The 16,936-nt window shown below is 39.3% G+C and overlaps 1 protein-coding gene across 1 annotated transcript in view; it reads right to left on the bottom strand.

Moving 5' to 3' along the window:
• Positions 1 to 1,542: 1,542 nt before the first annotated feature.
• The window catches only part of LOC126416428 (probable methyltransferase-like protein 25), a 66,177-nt gene continuing 50,783 nt past the window's right edge, over positions 1,543 to 16,936 (bottom strand). The window contains exons 3-4 of the mRNA XM_050084187.1: positions 10,849 to 10,995; positions 1,543 to 2,410 (exon numbers count right to left, since the gene is read on the bottom strand). Coding sequence (XP_049940144.1) covers positions 2,303 to 2,410; positions 10,849 to 10,995 — 255 coding nt within the window. The 3' untranslated portion in view covers positions 1,543 to 2,302. The remainder of the gene's footprint in view (positions 2,411 to 10,848; positions 10,996 to 16,936) is intronic.

Genomic DNA, 16,936 nt, shown 5'->3' with positions numbered 1-16,936 from the left:
TGAAAGCATGAAGTAACTGAGGCCAATGTGGAAAAATTAATAAAAGATTGCATATTACAACTGTGAGAAAATGAATGGAACAATTCAGGCACAGGCAAGAGAACATATGAGATACCTCAGCCTAATGAGTTGACTGATATATTACCTGATTGGTCATGGCCTGTATGCTACATATCTATACAAAATCATACGACAGATGAATGATAGTTACACCTGTGGCAGTGTGGGCACTCTGGAACACATACTGTGGGACTGTGTGCTCTACAACGATGTCGTGGGTAATGGCAGTCTGGCATTAAGGATGTTGGATCCCATACTAACACTGAAAAGCAGGTAACAACCTGTCGCATCTTGGACAATACTGCAACCACAGTGTCCATGCAGGCCAAGGAAAACTTCATGAGGCAGTCAACCACACATCATCACACTGCCATCCTCATTAGAAAACACACACTGCAGATGGAAAGAAGATTACTGTGGTTGGTGACCACTGAATGAAATGCTTTCTCAACTGTTTACATTGCACTGGTGCAAGTGATCACAGAAGTATTAATTCTAGGATATAACAGTGAATCGTAAAATTGCTTGTTATAGTGGAAATGCTGCTGATGTGCTATCCTATGCCCAAGGAATCCAACAGACAATGGCTGTTGACCAGGGTAGTATGAAGGTGGATCCAGTAGCACAAAAAATCCATCTACAGTTTAAATGCACCGAAACAAAAGAACAAAAACAGAACAGCTTTTGTATTATTAAGACCAGTATTAGCAATTGGGTAACTGGTTAAGGATTTTATTGCAATTGTGTAATGGTACATGTAGTTTTAGTATTATCTTTTTCATTAAGTACCAGGAAGAAGTAATTAATTTAAAAATTAATTTGATAAATTATTATTATCATCCATGAAATTGGGAGTTTTATGGCCTAAATTAGCTTCTCAGATAATAGGCTGTAATTGTAAAGAATAATAAATAAATACACTCACTACCTTCTCTGGTTTTGGTTCTGGTGGAAGAATGGACTATCATTCCTCCACAGACATTCAGACACTTCGTTGAAAGTGACCCCATCAGCGTTCAAGCCATCATAAGGGTGAAGGACACAACTTACATAAATGTCCACTAGTAAGTGTCCACATACTTTTGATCAGATGGTGTAGCCCACATAAGTATCCTTATTAATTTTGCAATGAACTGACACATAAGATTCACAGTGTCACTTCAAGCAACTGCAAGATAATGTTTCCAAAATGTATTACAATGTCTTACAGCTATGACCAAATAGTCCAATAAATAAAGTCACAGGGCATAAATTAATATTACTTAAGACCTTGTGTTACTGTGTAATGTGTACATGGCAGCTCTCTTCAGCACCTTTATTAGAATTTGCTGTTTGAAGAGGAATATGATAATGACCTGAAATAATACATCCAGCAAATAGATTTAAAACTTATAGTTGCAGATCACATTGTGCATTTCAGTTTGTGGAGTGTCAATATATACTATTTAAAAGTAACTTATAACTAAAGTGAAAAAAGAAAGGTTGAAAACACTTTGCTATATTCTTACTCCAATAACAGATGAACACAGAATAGACTACCACATTAATACACTTCTGGTGTTTCAGTTCCTACAGATACAATTAATACAATATTTCTCCATGGAACTCAACGAAGATTAAAATAAAGTCTTATGATGCAGTGTGTGAAAGAATACTTAAAATACAGTACAGAAAATAAAAGGGTTCCAGGCTAGATCATCCTGCATTATCAAAAATATGTTTAAAGTGAGAACACAGGCTTCCACAGCCAGTGTCAGTTTGAATAAAACCCTTTTGGTTGTTTGCCTCATCATTATGAAACATCAGAATAACTATAAATCTGACATCTGAGATATTTTAGAATGGTTCTCTTCAGTGTGATTAAACTGAAATTTAGTCAGTATCAAGAGGACCGCTGCAAAGACAAACAAATTTCTGTCCATATCCGTTCGTCACGTGGAATGAGCGTTTTATTATGAATCACATTCTGCTTCCCCTTTCTCTCTTTTTTCACTAAGTGATAAAATGTGACCCTTCAAGAATACCACAGCTGTTAACTCTCTCATGGCCCACTCTTTCTCACTGAAATCATTTTACTTAAAAGACAAAATTGATCTTGAACAGTTATATAACTACATCATTTGGAAATATGGTAACAAAAAGAATTTTTCTGAATCCATCCAGAAAATTGAGTCCACAATGCACAATCAGAACACGAGAAGACATGTTTTGCATAAATAAGGTTTAACATTGAACCCATTGTTTATGAAGTATTAACTTCCAGTTTGCTCTGTTTTATGGCTAGAACTGCATAACACCTTGGTGATGTGACCGGATCAAACAGTTGCACTAGATGAGCATCTGCAGTTCCCTGCAATTGTACAATGTTTTTCTCATTAGACATGGAGCAACAATGATATTCAAAGAATGCAAGCAATATTAGAAAGAAATGTTGTTCAGTGATTCATCAAGATAATATGCTAAACAAATATATATGTCCTGCCTTCTACAAGCAAGGGCCTGATGACTAAGGAACAATTGGTAATACTGATTAGTCCATCCTTAGGAACAATTGGTAATACTGATTAGTCCATCCTTAGTAATATCACCTGGTATATTGTGCATACAACTTATCTTGTTTTCAGTCTATAATTTTCTTTTCTATGACTGAATTAAGTATGAAAATAAACAATCCTGCAGTTCGTTAAGTAAACTGCTAAATTCATTGTCAAGAGTGAAATGTAAGCTGGTCTGATTCAAGAAAAGTTTACCGGACAAGTAACATATTATTAGCCCCCACATCAGTTGCCTTTCCTTGTGCTCTTAATAAAAACTTTAAAAATAATTAAAAAATCTAGCAATCATGGAAGTGGGTTGTTTTTTATTTTAAAATAAATAATACACAGAATTTCTTCAGAAACATAAATAAATTTCTAAATCTTATTTCAGTGCTTAATATTAAGAGAAGAAACAATTCATTTCCATTTTAGAAAATTTCTGATATCTTTAAAAGCTTTCAGGAAATTTTTTTTATTCATATACATAGTGTGTTTCACAATTAATAGTGAAAACTGACCTGTAAAAGTATATGACAATAGACGCAAAAACATCTACTAAACATGGATTTACAAATGAGCCATTTGAAAGACAATTGCAAATGTGTGGTTACAACCTGCCATTGAATCTGTGTTAAGTACTGTCATCATCATCATCATCATCATCATCATCATCATCATCGTTTCCTTACAGCAAACCAGGTAGGACCTTTGCGAACAATATGTCTCCATTGATTTCTGTCCTTGTACAGCTTTTTTCTCTCCACTGAATCCCATGTTACTCCTCTCAAGATCTTTATCTGTCCATCTCTTCCTAGGCTGCTCAGTTGGTCTTTTTCCTGGCACCTCCATCTACAAACACTGACGTAGAGTTCGAGTCATGTGCATTCACTTCATATGACCTAACCATCTCAATCTTGCAGCACTCATTCTTTCCTCCGTGGTTCACCTGCAGGTCCCTCCTTACATATTCGTTCCTGATTCTCTCTCTCCTGGCTTTTTGTAGGGCTGATCTAAGGAACTTCATTTCACATGCCTGTATCTGACTCTCTTCTCCCATATTTATGACACAGACCTCCAGATTATATGACATGATTGGCAGGAGATATGTTTTATACATGGTCTGTGTAGCTCTGAAAGGTACTACTTTGTTCTAGATTAGATTTTGTACTTGGTGGAAGAAGCTGGATCTTTTGCTACTACAAAATTTCTCGTTTGGCACTTCTATCACTTGAAATGACACTAGTGACGTAATTTAAACTTTTCACAGAGTCAACCCTCTCTCCTTCCAGTATGATCTTACAAGGTGTGGGTGTCTTAACTTGAATTCTTTAATTTTTTTAGTCCAGTAATCCAGCCTCCTCTGAATCTCCATTTCCATCTCTCCCCAAATGGTGATGTCATCAGCAAAAGCATAAGCACTGATATTTTCATTTTCTACTTTCTTCGTTTCTTTCATGGCTGTATCCGTTAAGTGTAATGAAGAGTAATAGAGAAAGTGAACTGCCTTGCTGAACACCTCTCCTAGTCTTAAACCATTTTTATCTTTCACCTCCTACTTGTACACTGCTTTCACAACCTCCGTATAGCATCTGAACTTTTTTAATTAGTGAATTAGGGACATTATGTTTTCTTGAGAATTCCCATATTTTACCACTTGGTATGCAGTCATATGCTTTTTCCAAATCCAGGAACACTATTATCAGATGTTTTCCTTTTCCCCAATACTTCCCCTTTAGCTGATGGAGGGGAAAAATGAGGTCTATCATTCCCCTATTACTACTGAATCCATGTTGTTGTTCCTCAAATTGATGTTCTAAGATTTTTTTCAGTCTCTGTTCTATTATGTTTTCCATAATCTTCAGGCAATGTGATAGCAATGTGATTCCTCAGTAGTCAGTGCACTTCTTTGTACTTTGTTTCTTAAATGATGGTATTATAATTCTCTTTTTCCCATCATTCGGGACTGTTCTCTTTCCATATCCACTGTATTCTTTGGATTCAAGCTGCCTTAATCATACCTGCTATCAGCTCACCTACTCTGACCACCTCCCTAAATTTCATCTGTTTCACAGCATTTTCATTTTCTGCCGCAGAAATTGGATGCTGTTTTTCCTTTACTTCAGTTACTTCAGAGTCACTTTCTTGTTCATTTTCCCCATTCATTGAGACTTCAAAATAATTCTTCATCACTTTCCTGATGTGTTCCACATCCCTGATAATATTACCATCACTTGTTTCACTTTTATACCTTCTCTGTCAGATCTTTTACTTTTCAACAACCCATGTAACAGTTTTTGGTTGCTTTCTATGAAATATTGTTCTAGTTAGCACTTTCTGATTAAGTCGCCATCTAATTGAGCTCAAATCCCTGGCCTATCTTATCTTGTGCAACAACGGGAATGTTGTACCTGCATGATACGGCACATTTTGCTGCTGATGTAACATCTAACAAGTCAATATGTTCCAAGATCGACAGGCCAAACACAGCCTGTACTATGGTCACCTGAACTCAATCCTTTGGATTTTTATGTCTGGGGCCATCTCTTAGGTGACATGTGCAGCACTCCTACTGATATGGCTGAAGAATTGGAGCAGCAAATTGTAGGCTCTTATCAATGTATACAAGATGATACAGGGATGTCTGAAATGATTCGTAACACATTGTAGAGAAAAATGTTTCAAAATGTGAGGAAGACATGTAAAAACTTCTTTAACGAGTTCAAGTGAACAGTAATTTGTAACATGTAATGTGCTGAAGAAGTATTGTATTTCTTTTTATGGTAGGCCTTCGGCAAAATCTGAGCACAGTTAGAGGGGGATTAATTTGTAGCAAGAGGTCATAATTAAAGTGCAGCTATTCACTGAGATCCAGTGTGAGTAGTAATTATCGTATGGTAGTGAAACTTGTTAGATAGGCTACTGCATTAATGCAGAACCAATTAACACTGGAAAAAATAGTTCCAATTTTGGCAGTGAGGAGCAAATCTGGCATTATACACTGTTTGTACAATAGTATGACATCCAAGCTGTCATTTGACAAAGCATAATGTCAATGAACAGTACGGCTATCGACAAGAGGGACTGTGTGCGGTTAGTGAAACTATTTATGTAAACAGCAGCAATTACGGTGCTACACTGAGAGAGTGTTACTGACTGAGGAGAGGCTCAATGTTATTAAATGGTTTACAGAAGATGATACTGAAGTTCGGAAACGTGGCAGGAGCCTAGTGTGACACCTGGTTGCTGTTGCTGTAACTGACCATGCAGCACATGCCTGGGTAGTGCTAGTGCTCATGCAGTGTCACAAGAATTATCCATCCTATGTTCAACAGTACGGAAAGTTTTGCAATTTATTTTACATTGTTAGCCATAATAGATCAGCCATACAAGATAGACGGCGCAGCAGCTGAAACCTCATGATCAGCAATGTTCTGAATTTGCCCATTGGTTTCTGGCATGCATTGAAGCTGATGACATGTGGCCAGGCAATATTCTGTGGGGGCACATTTTACACTACAGGGTGCAGCGAATACGCAGAAGTACAGGAGTTGGGGTATTGTTAGACCACATGTTGTGGATGAAGAGCCACTGCACTCGATGTATGTGACTGCGTGGTGTTGATTCACAAGCACCTGTATTGTTGGTCTAGTCTTCTTTGAAGAGAATACACCCAGAGGGCCTATCAGGTGTATCGTGACCTCACTGTACAGTATATGATTACTCATTTGGAAGAGCACAACTGTGTGGAAAACCCTATTTTCATCCAAGGAGGAGCAACACCTCACGTTGCTTGCCAGTGAAAAACCTGTTTAATGCAACCTTCTATGAATTTGTTATCTCCAGAGGTTTTCCAGATGCGTGGTCTGCAAGATCACCCAATCTGAATCCATGTGACTTTTGGCTCTGGGGATATCTAAAAAAATGCACTTATCAGGGACACTTTGGTATCTACCTAATCTGAAGGCCAGTATACAAGAAACGTTGCTTGCATTCTACCGGAACTACTGTGAGTAACTGTTGATCATGTCATTTTAAGGATGCAGCATCTTGTCAAAGTCTCCAGTGCCCATACTGAATGAATTGTGTAAGTGAGTGTAAATCAGGTCGGAATTAATGAATTATCATATCTAGCAAGTTTTGCTCCCTCACTGGACTTCAGCGTGCAGCTGCACTGTAATTATAACTACCCAGTACTCACTAGGACAATATTTCACACTCAAATTAGTTGCAGTTCGAAGCCATAAATTCAAAATTATCTTGTAAATGGTTCATTTGTGGCCCTAAGCCTACTGGAATATTTTGTTTTTAAGATTATTGTATTATACTTTCACCCATGTCAGCTTTCACTGCTAATTATTTTTCACCCTATGTACAAATGTCACCTCTGGGCACATCTGACACTCCTCTCAGCTTGGCACCCCAAGGGGCCACTTGTGTCACTTGAGCCTGGAACTGGCCCAGAACATACGAATGCAATTGATGAGTGCAGCTATAGACTGCTGGTGGAGTCATGTGCACAAGGAAACCTGAGCAGGAGTTGAAAACAAATTTTGAGGTGCTACCCAGAATTTCCAAGAATATGAATATTGTGTCCCAGTAATCAGCAGTACAAAGTTCTGCCACATGATGCCTCTAGTTGTGTCTTTCATGTGTCAGTCTGACATGTGCTATCATTGTGAGTGCAGTATGCTGATTTCTTTATACTGTGTTCTACTGTGTCTGCAAATCCTGAAATAGCAAGGATTTGCATTAATGTTTGTTTTCAGTCCTGAAAAACTGCAGCTGAAATGTACCACATGGTATCGGAGCCTTTTGGTGATCAAGCTTTGAGCCAAGACAGAATAATTGAGTGGTTTATATGATCTAAAGATGGCTGGAAGTCTGTGGCAGATGACAAACACTAAGGTCAACTGCAGTCACACACAACTCCAAAACTATCAAGAAAGTGTGTTACTTGATCCACAATGGCAGAAGGCAAACAATCGGTGAAACAGTTAAGAGATGATCCAGATTTCCTGTCCAGGGTTATAACTGCTGATATATCATGGGTGTGCACTTGTGACCCTGAAATAAAATAGCAATATCTGCAGTGCAATATCACCATCCTTTCCATGCCTCAAAATAGGTGCATCACATCTGCAACAACATAAAGTAAATGGTAATTAATTTTTCTACTATTAATAAAGAATTTCTTCTGTGTGGTCAAAGGAAAATTCTACTGTGATGTTTTGAGGAGACAGAGAGAAAATGTTGGACACAAACAGCGTGACAGATGGGAGAACAAAGACTAAAGCATCTGAAGAAGATGGATGGGTCAGTCATTGAAATATTGTGCATAAAATTGAAGCACTAACTTGGCAGAACACCCTGAAAGCACAAAATTCATCAATAATTTAACATTATCAATGATTGATATCAATATAAACTTATCACTTTCTTTCATAGACAATGGCTGAATTTTTTGGAACATGTTGTCACTGATGAAAAATCGTGGACCCACACAGCAATGCTGGAATCTATGCTGTCAAGTCAAGGCAGTTCATCCAAACCAAAAATACTTAAGCTCATTCACCCTCAAAGGAAAATCATAACATTTGCTTTCTGACTCAAAAGTGTGTGCTTTTGGGGGTTTTACTGGAACTTGGAACAAATATTAAACTGCAAGTCAACTGGCTAACACTTTTGAAGCTGCAATATATATTTGATGAAAATAATTTCTAAAGCTCCTTGACAGCAATGCAAGTCTGCACACTGCTCTCCTCATAATAGAAGTGAAGCTTTAGGAGACTTTTTTTAAAAATAATATCTCATTTGTATTAACTCTTCCTGTACTGCTGCTGAAATACTCTTACTTGTCACAATAGACGTGCAACTGTGTTGTATTTACCATTTATCTTTTATTTCGCTGTCTCAACTGCACATTTATTTTTTAAAATAACTAGCTTCAATCAATATTGATCAATTTGATATCTACATAGTTGCTTAAGCAACCTGTCAGTCATACCCATACTGAAATACACATCAGAATACTGACAGTATCTTCCTGTAATTACAGAAACGTCTCACACTTCATCAACTGGAGGGAGGAAAAAGATTGACAATTTCCACAGAAAAGCTGACTATCTCAGAGTGGCAGAGTTTTATGTAGGGCATTTGACAAAGATTGTTTTATGATATCAAAGCTGTGATCTCTAAGGTTTTTTTGGTGTGACTGGTCAACAATGTGCATCCAGGTGTTCTACCACATTAGAGTATCCATTTGATGCACAATATTTGGATGACTGACACAGCTATCTTCCTCAGGTCCTGAGAGTTTTGCTGTTATATGTACTCACTGCTTGGGCTTCACCAGGCTGCCTGCTTATTAGAGTCCAGACAGTGAGTACACATAACGGCAAAACTCACAGCATCTGTAGAAGACAGCTGGGTCAGTCATTGAAATATAGCGCATGAAATGGGAACAATAACTCAGCAGAACAGCTGGAATATCATCACTGATATCAAAGCTATCTGCATCAAATGGGTCATTATATAGGAGGAGACATAGTTGCTGACCAGTACCTATCTTTTGAAGGTGAATTATATACAAGCATATAGTGCTACTGATAGGCACACATAAAGAGACACATACTACCCCAGCTTTCAGAATTATTAGTTCCTTCCTCATGGAGAACAGGGGGATACATTGGAGAAGGTTGAAAGAAAGGGCAGCTCACTGAGACCTCAGGATGAAAGGGATCCTGCTTGTCATGACATCAATGGGAGGCAAAGAAAACTGAGGCATCAGAGAGTGAGAGAGAGAGAGAGAGAGAGAGAGAGAGAGAGAGAGAGAGAGAGAGAATGTAGGAGGTCAAAATAGTACACTGAAAACAATATGCCAGCTTCTTACCTAAGTTAAGAAAAGAAAAACACAAGATTAAATTTTGTATATAGTGATTGCCTCACAGCTCAAAACACAATAAAAAAATTAAAAAAAAAAATAGTATGGCAGACAAGTGGTGAAAAGAAAAAAAAAAAATCAATCCTACCTTGGAGTGAGATGCACAAGTTACTAGAAATAACTAGAAAGTTATAATGGAGTAAAAGCTCAGGGCCAACACTTGGTTGCTTCTAAGTGATAGCTAAAGATGAGAGCTAAACTCAAAATAAACACCAGGCTGCAAATGGAAATGAAAACTAAGTAAATGCAAAAATCTGTGGGGAGAAGATAGGCTGTGGGAGGAAGGTACACAAAAACTTTTTTTTTTTTTTTTAAAGTAAAGGAGGAGTCACAAAGAGAATGATTATACAATAAGCAGAAGGAAAATGGGTGGAAAGAAGGGGGGAACCAAGGACAAAGTGAATACAATCATTTAACAGGTGGATGGCAACATTTCTCCAGCATTTATGAGTCTTCTTTTTTTCCTATCTCACACATCAGATTTCTACATTTGATTTCTCCTGTCTTTCTTTTGGCATGTACAAGAGAACTCTTAATTCTGAAGGCTTATCTTAATATTTTGTTGTTTCATCCTGCTGATGCCAAATCTTCATATTCTCTACACAAAAGTTAATGGACTGTTTGAAATTTAAGGAAATAGTTTCCATATTTTGACACTTCGTTATCATGATTGTTCCACATGCTTTTACTCTTGTACACTATACTAATACATACAAAACAGAACAAAAGAACAGAAGGAATGAATACACACACACTTGTCAAAACAGGCATGTTTGACACATTTTTTATGGTAACTACAGTCTCTTCACAATAGTGTGGGAAAGACATTCACTCATTCTGTACAGCACTCAATGCGAACCTAACAGATACAAAAACAAGAATTGTATAGTAGCCAAGCAAACAAACTCATAGTCTAGGACACAGGTTCAGACTGAAGAAAGATGAGGAAGGAAATTAGCCATTTTTTACAATGGAAATATGTCATCATTTTCCTTACTTTATTTAGGGAAATCATGGGAAACCTAATTCTCTATGGCTGAGCAGGGAACTTAAGTCTAGTGTCTTATTTACAGTGCCACCTTGCTTGGCACACACACAAACACAGTGATCTGATTCTCCGTGTTGAAAGAATGTTTGTATATCACGAACTCTCTCATATATAAACATAAGTTTGAAAGCTGTTTGACTTTCAGATTGTGCATCAGCTAACTGCCAAACACTTTCCCTGTTTGGTGAGTTTCAGTGTTTATGCAAACTATTGTTTGTATTCCACCCAAGGTTTTCCATCATCATATTATTCTTTTAAGTTACCTGTTCATGGAGGTAAAGGAGACGATCCAGCAAAATTATTGTTTCAATCACAGGAGCTAATACTGCACGGAGCATGAAGAATACTGAGAGCTTCTGTTGGTGTGACTGATGACTCTTATAAAGACTTTCTATTTCATTCAATGAAACCTAAAAAGAAAACTGTAATAAGTACATTTTTTTATACAATATGTTATTAAGTAAATGGGTGCAAAGTGAGTCAAAACTATCCTAGCAACTGTAAATCATTAAAAAGTTACCTAAAATGCATTGGAAAAATATGAAACAGTGACAATTATAAACATGCTTTTCTGTTTGTATTATTACATTAAATGTTGGTAGTAAATTGTATCTTCATTTTAAAAAGTGTTCATTTCAATTCATTAAAAAGCCACCAGTTATGAGTACTGACGTAATATTTGACATATGAATTCTTTAGCCCTTTAGTACTGTTCGATGCGTAAATGGGTAACTACATGAATATTGTGGAGACATCAGATGTTTGATAAAAACAATGCAATTGTCTGTGTACAAAACAAACAATTTATACTGAGTAATATTACATTGTGATTTTACTTTGTGAAATCTAATATTGTGCCTACAGTCATTATATTCAAACCATTTTGTAATGATCAAAAATAATTAACGTGAAGAGAAAACATACCCTTGATCAGTGCATCAGTGTAAAAGGTATTGGAAGGGCTGTGGAAGGGGGGGGGGGGAGGGAGGGTCAGGAGAGAGCCATTTACAATCACACATGACTAATGTAGAACAAGTTAATTGTTTGCATTGGAAAAATTTCAGAAAAACAAGGGATTAAAACATTTTAAAGCTCAGAAAACAGCTGAATCCTTATATATGTAAAAGATGTATATCACATTAATGATAGCTGATGTGTGTATAAGTCAACACAGTCGTGACCAAGCATATATTAATAACCCAAAAGGAAGTATTAATACCCATTCAAGTTGGACGCAAAAGGAACTGTTGCTTTATACAAAATGCTGTGTCAGCTTTACTGGAATGTGTTTTACAGAGAAGAGACAGTGAAATAAAATTTGAAGAGACTAATGTTTTAGGCAAGATAACACATTATTATATAGGCTTGTATAAAGAGGCAGTAAAAATAATAATTTTATTAGAAAGGAAGGACAAGTTAAGCAAAATAAAATACTGATACTGATTTTGGGCAAACGAGAGTTGTAATGATTCATTATTTGCAATCGAGAATGATGTAAACCCCCCCCCCCCCCCCCCCTCTCTCTCTCACTCACACACACACACACACACACACACACACACACACACTCAGCATCTCATTATGATTTGTGATGCTCTATATACAGCTCATAATTATGATGTGAATTCGGGGCTCTTGAGCTTCCCACGCAGTCGCTAGAGTCTCAGCTCTGGAGATGTCCCTCACAAATGTGGACAAAATGTTAGTGGATAGTTTGAACTGTCAACAGTCTCTCAGCACAGAAATTTAAAGTTTTCATACCTAAAACCCTAAAATTATAAAGCACTTGAGGGAAGATATGATGAATATTTCAAATTTGCTTTTTCAAGAGTAGGGACTTGAAAGTAAGTTACACTCATCATTCCACATTGAGACCATTGTGCAAAAGTGGATCATAGTACATGTTCTCGATGTCCAGCACAGACAGTTCTTTTATGGTATGGATAACAAGTACATCAAAGTGTGCAAGTGAAACTGCGCAGTGAATGGAAACATACTCCAAAGATGAACTGTGCGGCACAATAGGATTCTTGTGGGCAAAATCTCCAAAGATGAACTGTGCGGCACAATAGGATTCTTGTGGGCAAAATGTCTACAATGCACACAGATTCACCACCAAATACTGGTGGTATGTGGACCATATGAAACGTGGCAATGAACCTTAGTGGTGTGGTGCCAACAATTTGACCGAGGCTGCCACAAAGTTAGGTGATAGTGATTGGGAAGGAAGGTCATCAACACCGACCACAGATGACAATGTCTAGGCAATCTTTTTGGCACAATGAAGGAGCATCTAACGAGGAGGACATTCACTCAGCAATTCTAGAATGGCTCCTGATGAAGGAGCAGATTTGTAATGTTGACGAACTGAACAGTTGGTATGTAGTAAACAAGTAATACACAAAACTGATCCAAGTAACAAAATATGGCTTTGTTCATAAACCTCTGAACAATAACAGAAATAAGCCACTCGTGAATCCACCATTATAAGACACAAAACAACTGGTGTGAATGGTACAAGTCAATGACCATAGAGATGCATAGTCAGTACTGCACCACACGTACATATGCTTGAGTCACTGGTGGACGGCACAGTGGATACCATATGCATCCTTCCCACAGGTAGTCTTTGGAGATCGGCCCCTGCTATTACAGTTGGCAACTGACTCAAACACATATGTGAGGAGACACCGCACTCAGCGCACTCATTCACGCACACACTACGAGTAGGATACAGCATGGCAGAATGTTCAGACCATTGTTAATAGAGACTTGGTGACTCTTCTGAAAAATAGAGTTGTGTATCTGTGTCACTTTGAAGTGTGATGTGGTATTCAATAACAGTTACTTGCCTTTAATAATGTGTAACATAATTTTTGAAGATCCCTCATATATATTTAGTTTCTTTTAATGATAATCACTGAAATGTATAGCAAGATATTTTACCAATGTGGATCTGTTCTGATTGGAATGAAATCTTACATCATAATCAGTTTCCTGAATATTATTCTACAAGTGTTTAGCCTGAAAATTTCTGGATACAATAACAACGATATGGACATGATAGACTGCTACTCACCACATAGAAGAGGCTTTGAATCCCAGACAGGCACAATGAAAATGACTACTAAAATTTAAGCTTTCGGATAAAGTCCTTCTTCCGAAATAGAAAACACACACATAAATTCACAACTCACACAGACATGGCCACTGTCCGCACACTGCAGCCCATTTGCAACAGCATCTGATGTGAGCAACAATCTACTGAAGTGGGTGGTGGGGGTAAAAAGGAGCATGGGACAGAGAATGGGAGGGATAGCAGGCAGGGGTTTAGGGATGATGCCATGCTGGCTGTAGGATAGGACAGGGCCGCTGGCTGCAATGTCGGGAGCCAGTGCAGGGTGGGGGTGGGGGTGGGGGGAAAAGGAGAAGTAGAGAATCGGGTAAAGACTAGTAGGAGTGTTGGGGGATAAAAGGAGTGTGTTGCTGGAGTGGGAGCAGGGAACAGAGTAGTTGTGTGGAGGACAGGAACTAGTGAAGGTGGAGGCTAGGAGTCACAAGAATGAAGAATATGTTGTAAGCAGAGTTTCCACCTGTGCAATTTAGAAAAGCTGGTGTTGGTAGGAACACTCCAGATGGCACAGGCTATGAAGCACATCATGTTGGGCAGCATGTTATGCAGCTGTGTGGTCCAGCTGTTTCTTGGCCACAGTTTGATGCCCATTCATGCGCACAGATAGATTGTTAACTGTCAAGCCTACATAGAAAGTGGTGCCCTGGTTAGAGCTTAGTTTGTAGATCATGTGGCTGCTTTCACACTTCTGATGGGTTAGGAGATGCCTATTACAGGACTGGAATACATGGTAGTGGGAGGATATATATGGGACAGATTTTCCATTTAGGTCTATTGCAGGGATATGAGCCTCGAGATGAGAGGTTGGGAGCAAGGGTGGTGTTGGGATGGACAAGGATATTGTGTAGGTTTGGTAGGTGGCAAAATACCACTGTGAGAGGGGTGAGGAGGATCAAAAGGAGGACATGCCTCATTTTAGGGCACAACAAGACATAGTTGAAAGCCTGGTAGAGAACGCAATTCTGTTGCTCCAGTCAAGGGTGATGATGAGTCATGAGAGGAGTGCTCCTTTGCAGCCAGACAGTGGGTATGTGGGAGGTGGTAGGTGACTGAAGGGGCAAGGCATGGGAGATGCACTTCTGGACAAGGTTGGGAGGGTAATTTTGGTCTGTGAGGCCTCAATGAGACCCTTGACATATTTGGAAAGGGACTACTCATTGCTGCAGGTGTGACAACCTGGGGTGGCTAGGCTGTATGGAAAGAACATCTTGGTGTGGAATGTGTGGCAGCTGTTGAAGTAGAGGTGGTGGTGTCGGTTGGTTGGTTTGTTGTGGACAGATGCAGCTATCCTTGAGGTGTAGGTCAACATCAAGGTAGGTGGCTTTTTGGGTTGAGGAAACCAGGTGAAGTGAATAAGAGAGAAGGTGTTGAGGTTATGGAGTAATGAGAACAGTGTCCTCAACCTTGATCCAGATCATGAAGATGTCGTCAATAAACGTAAACCAGGGGAGGGGGCTTGGGATTCTGCATCGTTAGGAAGTATTCCTCTAGATGGCCCATGTGTAGGTTGGCAAATTATGGTGTCATGTGAATGCCCATTGTAGGTGACATTGTTATGGGTGAGAATATATCTGGTCAAGGTGGCAGGAAGAAGGTTGTAGGTTTGTAGTTAGTCAGGCACTGGGAAAGGTTGGTAAAGGAACAGGAACTGCGGGCAGTCAATGGAGGAAATGGTGTCTTCTGTCAGGAGAGTAGGATATGGGTAACAGACTGAAGGTGTTGGTCCATGAGACCATATACTCTCTGTGTGGCAGCAAGTAACTGGCTGCAAAGGGGTGCCCTGGGTGTTTGGGTTTACAGACTTTAGGAAGCATTTAGAGGGTAGAAGTGTGGGGAGTGGTGGGCATAAGGGGTGATGAGAGGGAGGGAGGGAGGGAGGGGAGTGAGTGAGAGAGAGGGAGCCAGTGAGTGGGGGGAGGGGAGGGGGGAGGGGGAGGGAGGGAGGGAGGGAGAGGGGGGAGGAAGGGAGGGGGAGGGGGGAGAGGTAGAGGGAGAGAAAGAGGGAGAGAAAGAGGGAGAGGGAGAGGGGGAGAGAGAGGGGGAGAGAGAGAGAGAGAGAGAGAGAGAGAGAGAGAGAGAGAGAGAGAGAGAGAGAGAGAGAGAGGGGGGGGGGGGGGGGAGAGGGAAAGGGAGAGGGAGAGGGAGAGGGAGAGGGAGAGGGAGAGGGAGAGGGAGAAATTCTGGAATTGACTTAAGGATGTGAGGACAGACTGGAGATCCTGCTAGATTAGATTGGTATCAGTTTTTAACAGGTGGATTGCTGCTCTTTCTGTAGATGTTAGGTTGGCGTCCATGTTGTCGGATTTGGGGGGGGATGATGGTGAGGCAAAGTTTGAAGCTAGGAAATTCTCACTACGGATAGGACAACTTCTATGTACTGGCACAGATGAAAAGAGCAAGGATCCACAGTGAAAGATAAAAAAATACATAGAAATACAAAAATCACAAAAAGGATAAAAATGGATGAAGAATAGGAAAAAAGGTGACATTTAAGAGAAAATGACCTTTAGTAAAAGGTGAAAACAAACTAAAATCAATGTGAAAACATAATGAGATCAATAAGGAAAATAAATAAAAAGATGATACAGTGGAACATAGATTGGCGGGTGGATGTGTGTGAAGGGAGGAGGCAACAGGTGTAACTTCATGATGTGAAGTCAGTATGTGTGTGCTGGAATACTGGAAGAGAGAGGATAGGGAGAGGTGAGCAGGTTGTTAGGTACAGGGTTCATATGAAGTATATGTTGCACAGGAAGGTATAGAAAAGCATGTGAGGGTGAGGGAGAATGTGTGATCAATTTGAAATCCATAAAATAATTACATCGGTGGTAAGAATGTGGGATAAGCTGTAGCTACAGTCCATGAAGTAACGTAACTGTGTGTTGTATGCAGGTGAGGCCGTTGATACAGGGTGGCTCAGAAGTCAACAACAAAACACAGGAAAGAAGAGACAGGAAGATCAGACATTGAGTAAAGTAATGTGTTAGAGAACAGTAACAAGGAAAAACAGCAATGGGTTGGGATGAAGGGAGAGCTGTTAGGCAAGATCATACTATGGGAAGACATCAACCATTTCCTCCACCAACTCTCCGTAGTTCCTGTTCCTTTATTATCCAGCACTCTGCTCATTACTGGCACTGCCACTTACATCTACACTAACATCCCCACTGCCCATGGGCTTGACACTACTGAACACTACCTGTTCCAAAGCCTGACTG

This window comes from Schistocerca serialis, chromosome 1 (genome assembly GCF_023864345.2).
Source record: "Schistocerca serialis cubense isolate TAMUIC-IGC-003099 chromosome 1, iqSchSeri2.2, whole genome shotgun sequence".
In the NCBI taxonomy this organism is placed as follows: Eukaryota; Metazoa; Arthropoda; class Insecta; order Orthoptera; family Acrididae; genus Schistocerca; species Schistocerca serialis.
Note: the sequence above shows the minus strand (reverse complement) of the source record. Positions and strands in the feature narration are given on the sequence as shown.